This window comes from Ursus americanus, chromosome 8 (genome assembly GCF_024610735.1).
Source record: "Ursus americanus isolate L20-20 chromosome 8, mUrsAme1.1.p, whole genome shotgun sequence".
Classification (NCBI taxonomy): Eukaryota; Metazoa; Chordata; class Mammalia; order Carnivora; family Ursidae; genus Ursus; species Ursus americanus.
Window position 1 is genome coordinate 25,544,847 of NC_142134.1, and position 16,320 is coordinate 25,561,166.

The following is a 16,320-nucleotide window of genomic DNA, read 5'->3' on the forward strand; positions in this document are numbered from 1 at the left end:
ACAGGGGCGCCTGGGTGGCTCAGTCATTAAGCGTCTGCCTTCCGCGCAGGGTGTGATCCCAGGGTCCTGGGATCGAGCCCCATAGCGGCTCCTCTGCTGAGAGCCTGCTTCTTCCTCTCCCACTCCTCCCGCTTGTGTTCCCTCTCTCGCTGGATGTCTCTCTCTCTGTCAAATAAATAAATAAAATCTTTAAAAAAGAAAGAAAGAAAGAAAATCCATGTACAGCTTCTGACTTTTCAAAAACCTTACTAATAGCCTATCGTTGACCAGAAGCCATACTAATAGTATAAATAGTCGATTAACACATGTTTTGTAGCTTATATGTATTCTATAATTCTATATTGTATTCGTACAATAAAGTAAGCTAGAGAAAGGAAAATGGTATTACATAAAATACATTTACCGTACTGTACTATATCGAAAAAAATGTGTTAAGTGGACTTGTGCAGTTCAAACCTGTGTTCAGGGGTCATCTGTAATTTGAGCTTTGTGTGTACATACTTTGCCTTTTTTATTTTTTTCACTTTGCTTATTTAGAAGTAAAAAGTCTGCTGATACAAATGTATCGATAGATTTATTAAGATTATAGAAATATAAAAAGTATCTTATTTAGTAAGTTATGTGTTAAAATGGCAGTTTCATTTGTTAATTATAATTAGTCTTGGTTCTCTTCTATTGAGTACCCATTCCTTAGTTCCACTATTTGAATGATCTTCTATAGTATACTTTATATTAACATAGCATGTTTAATTTTAGAAAATTATACTTAGTCTACATTGTATTTCTATAGTGTTAAAATAGATAGTGCATATGCCGTGTAATTTGTTCTTTTTATGCAGTTCCGCATTTATGAGTATTTAATGGAATATTTGGATTTTGTTTTCCTGTAGGGATCTGTTCCAAATAAGTTTTATGTTCACAATGATATGTTTCGTTATGAAGATGAAGTATTTGGTGATTCTGAACCAGAACTTGATGAAGGTGAGGTTAAGATAGGCTTCTATCAGTACTCTTAAAGAACACGAGAAGTATGAAACTTAAATTTGCCTCTATTGTACCTGAGTCAAACCCTCTTTTGTCCTTTTTGTTAAAAAGAAATAGCTGTTCATTGTATGACGTCATATAAAAATCAGACATAGAAAGTAACATCCTTTATATATAGCCAAGAGTTTGGTGCCTATATAGAATTTTGTTGGATCCCATCCTTAGCAATAATTATTTTTATAAAAATGGAATTATGCTGGTTTAAAGCTAGCTCTTTTCTATTTAATATATCTTTGTTGGCCTTCAGTTTTTGGGCTATATCATAATTACTGATCTTTCATGTATTATATTTTCTTTTCATTGTCACGCTATTGAATAGATGTGACATAGGAAACTGAGTTACGGCTTAATATCATTTATTTCCTGTCCTTTCCTTTTCTTGCTAATAGATCATTTTTAAAAATAGGGCCACCTGCGTGGCTCAGTTAAGTGTCTGGCTCTTGATCTTGGCTTAGGTCTTATCTCATGGTCATGAGTTTGAACCCTGCGTTGGGCTCCACATTGGGCTTCACACTGGGCATAGAGCCTATTTAAATAAATAAGGGATGCCTGGCTTGCTCAGTTGGTTAAGCGTCTGCCTTTGGCTAGGGTCATGATCCTGGGGTCCTGGGATGGAGTCCAGCATCAGGTTCCTTGCTCAGCGGGGAGCCTGCCTCTGCCTGCCACTCTCCCTGCCTGTGCTCACTCTCTTGCTCACTCCGGCACATGTTCTCTCTCTGACAAATAAATAAAATCTTGAAAAAAAATAAAAACAGAGTAAATATCAAACTTCATCTTGCTTTTCAATTGTTAAGAGAACAGGGAATACTGCATTTGAGTGCCTTGTAAGAAAAAGGTCAGTTTTTAAAACTATCATATCACTTCCTTAAACATTAAAAATATGCATATGAAATTGTTTGTTGAGTCTCTTAAAAAAGAAATGTGTGTTCTGTATTGTCAGAATCAGAAGATGAGGTAGAAGAGGAGCAAGAAGAAAGGCAACCATCTCCAGAACCTGTGCAAGAAAATGCTGATAGTGGTTACTATGAAGCTCACCCTGTGGCGTAAGAATAGTGTTTGCGAGGCCAAATTTGGTCTAGACTCTAATGTAGTTGCTAGGTAGTTTTTGTTCCTGGGATTACTGTTAGAAGTGACTTTTTGATAAAGCTACCTGTCAGGCCAGTATTTGATATATATATATATATCATATATAAGGGCAAGAAATTTGGAAAGAGTTGTTTTATTTACATAAAAAATTGAACATGGTTTTGCCCAAAACAGTGTTTACTTACTGATAATGCAGAATAGTTGGGACAACACAGCATTTTATTTTATTTTTATAAATATGGGGTTATTTATAGTTAGTATTGAAGTAAACATTTTTAGTAATCTAGTAATTCCATTTAAAAATGGTCGGGTTAGGGTGTGCCTGGGTGGCTCAGTCGTTAGGCATCTGCCTTCGGCTCGGGGCATGATCCCGGAGTCCTGGGATCGAGCCCCACATCAGGTTCCTCTGCTGGGAGCCTGCTTCTTCCTCTCCCACTCCCCCCGCCTGTGTTCCGTCTCTCACTGGCTGTGTCTCTGTCTGTCAAATAAATAAAATCTTTAAAAAAAAAATGGCGGGGTTAAAGAAATGCTGCTTAAGACTGTTATTCCCTTCAGCCTTCTAGTTCTTATTGAACTTTTGCTTCAAAGCAGCTTATTACTAGTTATGCCCATTAGAGAAGTACTACATTTTGTTTTATTAGAACTGATCATTTCACTCATACTGAAAAATGACCAAAATATTTTATTATAGTAATGGCATAGAGGAGCCTTTGGAAGAATCCTCTCATGAACCTGAGCCTGAGCCAGAATCTGAAACAAAGACTGAAGAACTAAAGCCACAAGTGGAGGAGAAGAACTTAGAAGAGTTGGAGGAGAAGTCTACTTCTCCTCCTCCTGCTGAACCTGTTTCTCTGCCACAGGAACCACCAAAGGTTAGATCAGAGGAACTTTTTAGGCCTGTAACAGCACACTTTCACATTTGGTACCGCTAATGAAGCATGACCTTTGTTCTTTTATGTTAAATGGCTTAATATAGTAAACTATGCTTTTTTATGTATATGAAAGCTGTGGGGTTTTTGCAATCCTGAGGAAATGTCTTTGTATTCACGATCCTCCTCCCCCCAGATACCCCTAAGAGTGAAACTTAAGATTAATCCTTATCTGTATGCAGTGTTTAGTCTCGTTTTACATGAAATTATTTGAGTCCATGTATAAAGCTGAGAGTCGCTCTTCCATTCTGTGTAAGTCCTCTATGCACGGATGCAACTGGAGTCATGAAATTTCCCAACTTAAACAAGTTGGCCTATTAAAAGAAGAGATCCCGTTATTTCTGGTTAAAATGGGAGCAATTTTCTTACTACACCAATTAAACTGTCGTGGAAAGATAAGTGACACCCATAGTGTACCATTTAAGCCTACCTAAAACATCTTTTATCTTTCTGTAAAGTAGAAGGTTAAAGTATATATGGGTAGTGAGAGGAGATTCCTTGTTCAATTTGTGAATGTCTGTTAAAGTTTCCAGTGAGTACTCTCTTCTTTCCTGTCCTTCCCCTCAACACCATCACACACCTTATCTTCCCCCAAAAGGGGAAAGAAATTGGTTCTATTAGGTTCTTATTTTTCTAGCATGTGTAGGTAGTGGTTTTGTTTGCCATTGCTCATCTCCTTAGAGCAAATAGGAACTTTGCTTGTGGATTTATTTAGTAGATCAGACAAAACAAATAATCTTGCATAATGAGATTTTGAAAGCTGGCACATAGACTGGCATGTGTGTGTGTGCCTTTTTTTTGAGGAGTCCTCCAATATAGAATAATAGTTTAGAAATGAAAAGAAAATATATATTTGGAAGTTTCCCTGTAGGAATGTTGGTGGTTTTCCATGATTAGTAGTCTAGGTTTGTTGCATTTCCTGCAGGCTTTCTCCTGGGCTTCAGTGACCAGTAAAAACCTGCCTCCTAGTGGTACTGTTTCTTCCTCTGGAATTCCACCCCATGTTAAAGCACCAGTCTCACAGGTAACCAATCTGTGAACACATCGGATTGTATCCTTGTTACATTGCCAATTGCTTATCTTTTCTATACTTCTTTAATTGAGTCAATCAGAAATTATGGATTAAATATACAAAAAAATTGTATTAAATGTCAGTGCACCCACTTTAAATGCCAAATCTCTATCATCTGCATAGGTGGTATTTGGGGTTTGGGTGTGAAATACACATTAAGTTGGTTTGATAGATAAAGTGAGTCATTTAAAAGGCTTCTTAAAATAACAAAAAAATTCCTTTTAAAGTTAAAATTTATTTAGCAGAAATATTTTAGGGAAAGACACAAAATAGTATGGCATTATAAAAATCACTGTTTTAAAAAAAATAGAAAACTTTTAAAAATACACTGCCTAAGCTCTCAGTCTGTAAGTGGTTCACTCTGTTTAATTGAAGCCTGTACCAACTTATGACTGTAGTGTTCACTTAACTGATCATTCCAGTATTCTGCTTTTCATCTGTTTGTCATCTTACCCATTTCAGAGCTTTCAAAAACATTGATAATAAGACACTGGCTACCTGATGTGTTTATTAGGTGTAGTTTAGAATTAACTAAATTATAATTAAATTTATAGTACAGTTAAAAGGTATTCAATTCTTTTTTCTACATTTTGAGTCAGACTTTATTCCACTAGAAAATTTACATTTAAAATGGTTAGTGCATATATAATTATTTGTATACGCCTCTTATATGCTCTAAACGGTGAAACTTTGAGGTTTCAAAAAAGTAATAATCATTAGACAGTCTTTATGGTGTTGGTACACATAGCTACATAATAGAAGAATACATGGTCTCAAGATACCTTTTTTTTTCAGTTAACATTCAGGAAATGTTGAAAAATGTCAGATCACAAACCAGAATTCTTAGTGAAGAAAATTTGTCAAGTATTGGTTGTGCTTTTCAACCCCTTCTGAAGACTTGATGAGTGACTTCTGAATTTTCTTTCAAAATCCTTGATTTCCTATCAGATTTGCATTTGGAATCCTTTGGATTGTTGCTTCATCTTCTGAGTGTTGGCTACATTTATTTTAAACTTACTGCTAGTTAAAAGTTAAAATAGCTAATGCTTATTATGCCTTTAGTATGTGCCAGGCATTGTTCAAAGTACTTTATATTCATTCTCCTCTAATCCCACAGTCACTCTGTGAGGGTGGTTACTGTTACTATTCCTGTTTCACAGATGAGTAAATTGAGGCCCAGAGTACCTCAACCTAAGGTCAGACAGCTGTATAAATAGCATAGGGCTGAGCTTTGAATTCATGCAGTTAGACACCAGAGTCCCTTTGTGACTCATGTAAACCTATAGGTTTCTTAGCCCTTTGGAGGGGAATGTATCTCCATTTACATCAAAGAGGAGTACTATATTTAAGGCATGTCTTAATTACATTAAATCCTATCCTTTTGCCTAGGGGGAATTTTTTTTTTTAGTTTTGAAGTTATTTTTTTTTAAATTGTAGGAGACTAGATTGTATTTTCCAACCCATACCTTATACTAAGACATGTTTAAACATGTACAGTTTAAACCTTAACTTTCTGGGGCACCTGGCTGGCTCAGTCGGTAGAGCATCCAACTCTTGATCTTGGGGTTGTGAGTTCTAGTCCCACATTGGGTGTAGAGATCACTTAAATTAATAAAACTTAAAAAAAAAAACCCTTTCTGATCTTTTTAGGCTATATTTAGAATGGATTCATGATTTTTCCACTCAATAAGTCTTTCCGTTTTATTACTTTGGTATAGTATATCCATTTCCTTAACACTTTTAGCATAGTTTAATGAAAGAATTAATTTAGTGTATTGGTAGGAATTAACTTAGAAGTAGGTAAGTTAATTTCTTGGTGAAAAGGGTTTGTCTGGAAATTGACTAGTTTAACTAGCATATGTTCAGTTGAAGAAGTTACTGTGGTTTTACCTGTTGTCGTTGGTTTGATTTGATGGTTCCATTTTTATTTCATATTCTGTTTGACCTTCTTTTGTGGAATTTGTCACCTGAGCAGACTTTCTGGTTGCATGGAATTAATTTGTAAGGCTCTAAAGTGCAGTATGTGGTGTGTTAACCATTTTATCTTATTGGAGTAAATAGTTCTAATCATGAAGTTGAGCCTGAAGAACTATAAATGCGCAGCTGGCTTAGGTGACGTGTTAATCAGTTATTGAAAGGAATATTGTTACATCTTTGGTCCTTTTTTTTTTTTTTTTTTTTTTTTTGCATTGGCATCGTCAAATATCTTAAAGTCAGGTTGCTAAATCGCGATATGAATTATTTGAAAGACATTGGAAATTATTTAAGTTTGTTTTTAATTTTAAATCCCTAAAGGATGATGAATTTTTCTGTTTCGCTACTTGTAGTTATTTTTGTTTTGGTAATCAGTTTTGAAAAAAATTTAAATTAGGTCAGTGAGGACACCTTTTAAGTTCTTTGATATCATTTGGATTCAGTGAGTCTAAGGTTTTTCTGAAATTTGTAGATTAAAAGGTACCTTTGCTGTTTTTATTAATTTTCTAAACACACTAGCTTCATCAAACTTTGTTAGGGCACATCTGTTCTTCAATTCTGTTTTATGTTCATACTTAGTAAATTGTTGCTTTTAGGCCCCCTTAGTGAAATTCATAAATGACTGCCTTTTTTAGACATCACATATGGGTCAAATTACCATATAGTGGTAAACTCCAAATACAGATAGCAATGGTCTCAGAGTTATAACATAGGATCCCTTGTCAGGCATAGAACATTGTCCTACATGTTAAAGAACTAAAAAATGTAATTTAATTTTAAATGACGCAAGAGTTACTGAACATCTATACCTAACATCACTGTGCTTGGTTTTTGGGTGTTGTAGAAATGAATTAAGATACAGTCCTTAGAGGAATAAATACATATAAATAATTGAAAAAACTGGAGAGAGTTAAAAAATTTATTTTTTTTAACTAGTGAAGTTCTAGAACATGGGAAGCAACTTGATCTTGAGGGAAATGGAAAATGTTCATGGAAACACAACTTGGAAAGAGATAGACATCTGTTAAAAACTGCTAGGATAGAAATTAAGATGCCTTTTGATTACAGTGGGTGAAGCCTTTACAGTAAATTGTCATTTTTGAAAGAAACATAATTCTTTATATCAAAATTTGTCCTTGTAAGTTGCGATATTCCAGTTATATAAATGATGAAAGAGTTTGAGACACTGGCTGGACTGAGGTCCTCAGAGATGATCAGACATAAAGACAGGGCTGAAATCACTAGTTTTCTGACTCTGAGGATATTTTCTTCATATCCTGCTGAGTGTTTTCAGCATTCTTTGAAGGTGTATTTTGTCTCTTCCTTGGACCATAAATATTTGGGCAATAGATGGCTGAAGAGTATGGGAATTTTGAAAATGCCACTGTATTAAGGAAAAGGTAATAGCAGATGCAGATGTTATTTTGTCTTAAAATAGTTAATTATATGTGTGTAATTCAGCAGTTAGCAGAAATTTTTGGAAGTCATCTTAAAATGTCCTGTTACTCCCTGCCTGCTCCTGCCCCTGCCCCGGGGTGCAGTTAAAGAAAATTGTTGGGGTCAGTCCTTAAATAATTGCCTACCTTTCCCATAAGGAAGAACAATAGGGAGCTAAAGGACTCCTTGATTCTGAGGTGTTTTATACATGTTTCTATCTTGTTTATATAATTTTAACTTAAAGGTAGGATTTTTTAGTTGCTAGAGTAAGCTAAATTGTGTATTTTGAACTATCCATTGTTTTAAGATTTATTTGTGGGGTAGGGTTTAGAAGATATTGGCTAAGCACTTACGTTTGAAGGGCACAGCTAGATAATTAGAAAGTATGTGTCATAATTTTGTCTAAAATAAAAACGGCTGTTTCTTTTGCATATGCATTTACATGGAGTGGCTCATCTTGCATTTTTGTGATTTTTGTAGCAGTACCTTTAATGCTGTCTCAATGTGGATGTAAATTTATTGAAAAAATGTGGTTGTAAAAAGCAGCTTATTTTGAGTTACATATCCTTGAATGGGAAAACAAACCTACCCTACAGTCCTAGATTGGTACAGAATATCTTTATAAAAATTTATTCTTCACATACATAGGACACTATGTTAAAAATATTCTAAACTTAAAATTACTGTTATGTCTGCTGGTGACTTGCTGGTAATTGATTGAGTTGTTTTGTCTCCTATGGAATGAGTTTCTTTATAATGTGTTTTTTCCCTTGTATTTTAGCCAAGAGTTGAAGCTAAACCAGAAGTTCAGTCTCAGCCACCTCGTGTGCGTGAACAACGACCTAGAGAACGACCTGGTTTCCCTCCTAGGGGACCAAGACCAGGTCAGTCAGCCACCTCTGTGGTCTTTCGCATTTAGTGCTTGGACAGTTGGAAAAGACTATGCTTAAAATACTATAATGTGTTTTATATACAGTTCCTTTCAATACAAAATTTCTTAAAGGTTTAAGTAACTTGCTAAAATACAGTCTGGGGCAGAACAACTGACTTTTAGGGGAGGATTAGTTGACATGCCATGGAGACATGTATTTTGAAGGTGTAAAAATTTTGAGACAGATTTTATTTGGTTATTGTCACTGGTTCTAAGAATTCAAAACCGAGCTGCCAATAACCTACTGTCTTACTTAGCACTCTTATCTCTTCACAGATAAACAATAAGCACACCCTGATTCTTCTTATTTTGATTGTCTTAGGTATTAAGTAAGTTGCCATGATTTTTGACTTGTTTCCATTGTTAGCTAATATATGTAGCACCTCTATTTGAATTCTATAAGTATGTTTAGATTGCTTTTGGGAGGAGGTGGGAGATAGTATCTATTAATAGCATATGTAATTTTTCCCACAGAAGTAAAATAAAGTGATGTGTTACTAAACCAGAAGTCATGGGAACTGGGGTTTATCCTAGCTTTGCTACTGCTTGAGTTTATGGTCTTGGGTGAGACCCTTAAAATATGAGCTTCTCATGCCATTTAGCTATTACACAAACTTTTCTTGTGTGATGCCTTTCTTATATGCTTCACTTTGTTCTTTGTGTTATTGGGAGGATCAAATAAATTTTTTTATATAAATTTGAGCATATTATGTATACAGGCTATCTAAATGAGATATTACTATTAAATTTACTGATTTGGCTATAATTTCATACAACCAAAGATTTATTTGCAAACCTCAAAATACTAAACAAATATTTAGAACAGATATATCTCACTATCTGAAATTTGTTTGGTTCCTGGGTGATGGCAAGAGTTTGGTGTTAAGGAGGAACATTTGTACTAATGTTGGACTTTCATATAATCAGATCAGTAGATCTAGAAGAAGGTACTTTAGCAATCTAGTCAATACCCTGACTTTACACTTAGTGTCATGTTGTTTTCTAACTAACCTACTAATAATAGGCACTTCCACCTCTGTTCAAGGAGCTCACTATCTTATTAAACTAAAACAGGAATATCTATTGTACATTCATTGCTTTAAGCTTAGTTATTATATGACATTTTAAACTTTAATATCCTATTCCTTTTCTCAGGCAGAGGAGATATTGAGCAGAATGAATCTGACAACCGTAGAATAATTCGCTATCCAGACAGTCATCAACTTTTTGTTGGTAACTTGCCACATGATATTGATGAAAATGAACTGAAAGAGTTCTTCATGAGTGAGTAGTTTATTTTGCTTTATTGGAACATTAAGCAAGGGGGAATAGAGCTTTTTTCATAATGTAATTAGAACTTTTTTAAAAAGCTTATCTCTCTACAAACTGTGGGTCTCCAAGTACCAATCACTTTAATTGATCAGAAGGGAGGAGAAGGTTATATTAGATGTTTCCCCATGACTGTACTTAGTGTTGACTGACCTAGTTGTAGAGGTTAGAAGCAAGAGCTGATTCAGCCTTAAATTTGGGGATGGGATTCTTTTGGCAAATATAAGTCAGAAATAGAAAATATCATTGTTTTTGTAAAACCATGCAGGTAACTTTCCTTTGGAGAGGATTAATGAAGAAGAGTAACAAAATAAGCAGCCAGGCTAGTTGTTTGCATCTTTGCGTGAATGACAAATGAGTGAATGTGCCTTGGTTGTCACTGGATGTAGCAGCTTGTATCTTTTGTTTTGAAATGGTTCAAGTAGATTACTTCTCTTCAACAATTAAAGCTGCGAAGTATTCTATTAAAATATTTAACCCTTGGTGTAATATATTTTCACAGGTTTTGGAAACGTTGTGGAACTTCGCATCAATACCAAGGGTGTTGGGGGAAAGCTTCCAAACTTTGGTTTTGTGGTTTTTGATGACTCTGAACCAGTTCAGAGAATCTTAATTGCAAAAGTAAGTGACTGAAAGGGCGTACATAGTTCAAGACTTTATTATTCCAATTGTATGTACTACTGATTTGGTGCATTTTAAAGCCATAGAAGATCTTTTCCTAATGGTGAAGCTAAAAATAGTTTACTAGAAATGGTATTTATGCAAAGAATAAAGATTTGTTTGTAGTTTTAAAGTTTGATTATTTATTTATTTATTATTAATTTTTTACCACACAAGTAATTACTTATGACAGTCCATTTGAGGTGTGGATTATTTTAAGTTGCACTATTTGCTGTGGTGAAGAAGGTTGGAATAGATTGCATATTAAAAATTTCCTGGAAGTTTTTTGTCAGGATTTTCTTACTTAGGTAAATAAGGGAATACATGATAATTGCTGTCTAACCTGCCCATGTAAATCTTTTTCTCTCCTTTTAAAGCCAATTATGTTTCGTGGGGAAGTACGTTTAAATGTGGAAGAGAAAAAAACAAGAGCTGCAAGAGAGCGAGAAACCAGAGGTGGTGGTGATGATCGCAGGGATATTAGGCGCAATGATCGAGGTCCTGGTGGTCCACGTGGCATAGTGGGTGGTGGAATGATGCGTGACCGGGATGGAAGAGGACCTCCTCCGAGAGGTGGCATGGCACAGAAACTTGGCTCTGGAAGAGGAACCGGGCAAATGGAAGGCCGCTTCACAGGACAGCGTCGCTGAAGCTCCACTGTTGGCAAAGTCTTGGCAGTGGTACATTATTCATCGTGTTTGCATTCTTGTTAATTTTTTTTTGGCTTTGGAATGTGACACAGCCTTTTTGATCATTTCTTTGATGTGAAAAGCATCTTTTGGTTATCAGTTAAATTGAGGTGGACATTATTTCCCCAATTTCACAACAAGATTCACATTGTTAATTTATAAATCTAGACTTGGAGAATTAAGGACTGAGAAATGACCATATCTTAAACTATCTACAACAAAATGAACTTAAAAGGACATGCCCAACTGAATTCAGGTCCTTTGAGTCAAAAAAAAAAATCCTCTGCTGCACATTTTGTTTAAGTGTTACTGTTTCTGCCTATTAATGTTGGAAACACAAATAGTGCAATTTGTGCAATTGGAGAATCTTGCCTTTTTTCTTGGCTCCCCCCAAAATACAACCCAACAGAAACTTGTTATGCACTCATCAAAATCCACTAATGGGTACTCTGAACTCATTAACGTTGACATCTGCAACAGGAGGCAACAGGGGAAAAAGATCTTTCATCTTTTTTTCCAGTAGAGAATAGTTTGTGAAATGATGAGGGCATTTTATCTGCTTGCTGTGACCAGCGTGTGTACACATAAACCTTAACAAGACTACAAGTATATTCCAGAAGGGAATCATTTAGTTATGAACTAAATAACAAAAATCATAACTTCAAATGCTATGGTCTTGAATATTAGACCAGATTTAGTAGCTCCATATCTAAGATTTTTCTACCTGCCCCTCTTCAGTACAGGGATGGCTGGCTGCTCAACACACTCCTCCCTTTTTCCTTTCTTTAAGCTGTGTACAGTGAAAATCGTCTTTACTGTATTTTTGTTCTCTGGTAATGTAATAAGCATGATGGTGCCTTCTATTAATACATCATTCCAGTCTTGCTGGTAATTTTGTACAGTATAGTGTATGAATTGCTGTGCTGCAAAGCCAAACAGCTGCAAAATGTTGAAAAATCATTGAAGTGTATAAAAATTGCAGTATCTTTAAAATCAGTAAAATTGACTAGCATATTATTTACTTTGTTCTTCAGTTAACAACTTTGTGTTCTCTGTGGGAGGGTGTCTTGTGTGTTTGGGAGGGAGAGGGAAGGAGGAAGTCAGTTATTTGAGTCAGTCTCTTGTTGACTTTTCCCTTAGCATGAATGTGAACGTTGAAGCGTATCACTTGAGAGGTGCTTGGAAAAGTCAGTCAACTTGATGTACAGTTTTTATGACCTTTTAAAAGCAGTCAGATTCCATAAACGGCAAGTAAACCTGAAGTGAGGATACTGCAATTTTCAGAGAAAAGAACAGCAGCTCCTAAGTGTTTGCATTTTCTATTTGGGGGGCAGGGAACTGTCATTCATTTTGCACAATTCTTGAACTGATGTCAGCACCCGAGTGGCTCTGAATTTAAGTCTGGGACGACATCTTTTATTTTTACATAAATCTCTAAACAATTCTGTGAGCAAAGTTTGTAGCTGCTGGATTATTGTCTGTCTTTATAGCAAGTTCCAGTAAACCGCAAGTATGGCAAAGGATATCCAATTTTATGCTTGGAGCATTCGGTACATAACAGTTTCTGATGTTTCAGGCTAGGAGTGAGGTAAATTAAGTGTGACCACTTAAAGCTGCTTGTTAGCATGGAAGACTTCTCCATTCTTAGTAAAAACAAAAAATGCACTTGACATAGTAGCAAACTGGATCTGAATTATGAAACTGTTTGCTATTTAGTAAACTAGCAAATGATGCACATATTTTGTTTTTCATGTACTGGGCAATATAAGTGAAATTAAATCTGTCCTTTTTCCCCCTTGAATGAGGTCTTCCATGTTTGGGGAAAAGTCTTGCACTATTGCATATATTTTGGGGACACAGATTTCTCATAGTTTCCATTGGGGGGGGGGGGCTTAAAGATTTTTTTCCTGTTTGAACACTTTTACACTTTCTGATATATAGTACTTGAAGTTCTTACCAGAAAATTACTTTGGAGTTTTGAAGCCTTTATTCAAACTACTTTTAAATAAGTGGTTTATTGTCAGTGTTTTGTTTTGTTTTATAGCATATTTTTCCTCTACTCTTATTTCTTTCCTTCCCATTTTAAATATATATATAATTTCCAATCTACAATATTGCCCTGCCACCATGAAAACTGTGTTCTGGCACCAAAAGTAATGACAGATGTTAAGTGTAATAGAAAATTAGAGTAAAGAGCCATTCAGCTTCAGTCTTTACATACCATGAATAAAACATTAAAACATCACATGGAGAAGTTTACATGGTGATTGTTCACCTGCAGTACTGTGGACTTTTAACATTTTGTCCCCTTTTCAGTGAACCAGAGTAAAAATATTCATTGACCATTACTGTTATTTGCTGATTTTTTTTTTTTTTTTTGATGGTAATATTCTATCCTTATGACACTATCGCAACCAAATTGGCTTTACCATCTTGGCTTTAGTAGGTATAGAAGACAATGGATTACCATCTTTATTGCTGTAATGTGTTAAGCATTATATGCTAGTAGAATCTAGTTTAATTGTTTCAGGTGGAAAAGTATTCTTTGAGTTTCCATTTTGAATGTGTTTGGACTAAACAAACAATAAACTACTGATGTCTGCAGCATTTATCTATGTCCCTAATTTAATCTGTAGGTTTGTGTTCCAAAGTATTTTCTCCCAATTGCATTTCATACAACCTAAGTAAAAATAAGGAATTGTTCTAAAACCAGCTGCTGCTTGTTTGTGAAATTTGATGTCTAAAAAACTAAAAACATTTCAGTACAACTTGAACATGGTTAGAGATGTACCCCAGTTGACTTAGCTAAGTGGTATACAAGTTAAAGAATAGCATAAGGGAATAAGTTTAAGAAAGGTGAGAATGATCGAAATCAAACATTTATTTAAAGAAAACCAAAACTTGAGTTTCCAAAGGATTTGTACCTCCTGTCTCGGAAGGAAAGAAGAGGAATGGGAAGACTGAGGTTATCTGAAGTTATAGGCATGACCCAATTCAGAAACCGTAAAAATTTGTCAAGCTCTAAAAGAATATTAAAGGAAAAATAATTACTTAGTCACGTTTGCAAGTATGTATTTCAAATGAAAAATGAGGTCCTAATGCATATGTAATTTTAGAACTTGAGACTTTTCTTTTGTTAAAAGGGATGGTTATAAATGATTTTTTCCTGATGATGTATTCATAACACTGTTTTTGAAGATTCCTTGAATCAGTCTTCACAAGTCTGTACTGGAGAGAAGCCAGAATAATCATTATTTCCGTACTCTAAGGAAGTAAGACTTAAGATTTTTATAAGTGTATAGTAAATTCACTTTCAATTTTAATTATAATGTAATAACTTTGACCTGTGACTGGGGAAAAACATCTTTTTAGAAGGGATAAAATGTATATGCTACACTGTATTGAAAACAACCAAATTTGAAGCAGCATATTATCATTTGGTTCAGGAAACTTAGGTGAAACAAAATATTTGAACATTTCAGCCACACAAAGATGCTCCATTTCAGTTACGATGTGATGTAGTCTGTGGCAAGTGAAAGAAAATTTAGTGGCTAGATGTTCATATTTTTCCTTTCAATTAGGACAACTTGCTCATCATAGTTTATATTTTAACTAGAGAAGAATAAAGACCCTTTTTTTCCCTTTTTATTCTGTGTTCCATAAGATTTTCTAGTTATTTAGTAGTAGACTATTATGGTTAGTTTGATGCCAGAGTTCTAAATTATTTAAAATTACTGGATAAGTGAACAATATTACATGAAAGAAATTTCCCATTGTGATAGATTTCAGTAGGTTCATATAGAGAGTAATTGTTAAAAAATAATTTACATCATTAAGCCAAATGATAAATGAAGTTTCTGAGGTTTTTTGGTTTTTTTGGTTTTTTTTTTTTTGACAAATAGAGACTAAAATCTTCTAATCTGTTTATGTATATATGCACATTTTATGTTTAACATGCTTCAGAATAGGAAAGTGTTCTTAGCATTACCAAATACTGGGCAAAATGCTATAAATGCAGATTCAGAATTAAACATTCGCAAACAGATTACTATGCTTCTATTGCCAAATTAATTGATCTTTGTCTTGATCTCTGAGATTTTTTTTTTCTTCTAAGAGTTTGATAAAGCTGGCTGCCTATTTAAATGCTTTCTTTCACTTTTGTGACTTAGAATTCTTTTAACTGCTCTTGTTTTCTGTACTTGATCTTATCACCTCACAACTCCAGGCATGCCAACCACCCCACCCCCAATCCCTTCTGCTGTCCTCTGTCTCTTTCCTGGTAGACTTTCTCTGGTTTCATTTAGTCCAGGCACAACTTTAGCTTCAATATATGGTCCATTCAATAGCTTCCATATAGTAAAATAGTCAAGAAACAGCCTGGGTTTCAATGGCAACTCCACCATTCTGTGGTTGATCTTGTTTGGTGTTTGGTTTACTCATTTGTAAGGTGGGTGATGGTGAGGATTCTCAGTGACTTAATCTAAGAAGCATCTAAAACAATGTAGCCGGTCTAATGCAATTGTTACCTGTTACTATTTTTGACTCTCTTGCATTTTGCTGTCGTCCTATCCTGTGTTCCAAATACGTTTTTTTGTGTTTTGTTTTTGTTTTTTAAGATGATTTGGGAGGGAGAGCAGTAGCAGAGGAAGGGACAGAGGAAGAAAAGGAGGAAGCAGATTCCCTGCTGAGCTTGGAGCCTGATCCCACCACCCTGAGATCATGACCTGAGCCGAAATCAAGAGTCAGACTCTCAACCACCTGAGCCACCTGGGTGCCCCCCACTGTTTTTTAATCCTTCCTGCCACGGACCTCTTTTAAGTCCTAGAAAATTCCAAGTTCAGAAGTCCAAAACAATGTATTTTCTCTAAGTGATTTATGCATGCTTGGCTCTCTAATAATGAACATCCCATTTTTCTGACCTGTTTAACCTAGAAATATCTGAAGTCTCATCTGTTCTCAAAATTTCCTCTGGTTCCCTCCTATCCACCTTTCAGGCTGTAAGAAGTATGTGGGTGCATATTTAGGAAGGTGGCTAGGGAGCAGACCATAAAGGACCTTGCTAGCCTTAAGGAGGTTGGTCTTAATCCCAAGAGCAATGGGAAATTGAAAATTTTAACAAGTGGGGGCAGGTAATTCTATTTTGAAACATCTCTAGCTACGTAGTAAACA

General features: G+C 35.2%; 1 protein-coding gene across 4 annotated transcripts in view; it reads left to right on the top strand.

The window, feature by feature from the left end:
- Window positions 1–13,758, top strand: part of G3BP2 (G3BP stress granule assembly factor 2) — an 80,469-nt gene extending 66,711 nt beyond the window's left edge. For 3 of the 4 annotated variants that reach the window (XM_045789733.2, XM_045789723.2, XM_045789741.2), the window contains exons 5-12: window positions 891–981; window positions 1,985–2,087; window positions 2,822–3,002; window positions 3,985–4,083; window positions 8,324–8,426; window positions 9,629–9,757; window positions 10,305–10,423; window positions 10,840–13,758. In XM_045789733.2, the coding sequence (XP_045645689.1) occupies window positions 891–981; window positions 1,985–2,087; window positions 2,822–3,002; window positions 3,985–4,083; window positions 8,324–8,426; window positions 9,629–9,757; window positions 10,305–10,423; window positions 10,840–11,112 (1,098 nt within the window). In that variant the 3' untranslated portion in view covers window positions 11,113–13,758. The remainder of the gene's footprint in view (window positions 1–890; window positions 982–1,984; window positions 2,088–2,821; window positions 3,003–3,984; window positions 4,084–8,323; window positions 8,427–9,628; window positions 9,758–10,304; window positions 10,424–10,839) is intronic. The other variant, XM_045789751.2, reaches the window with a different exon arrangement.
- The last annotated feature ends 2,562 nt before the right edge of the window (window positions 13,759–16,320 follow it).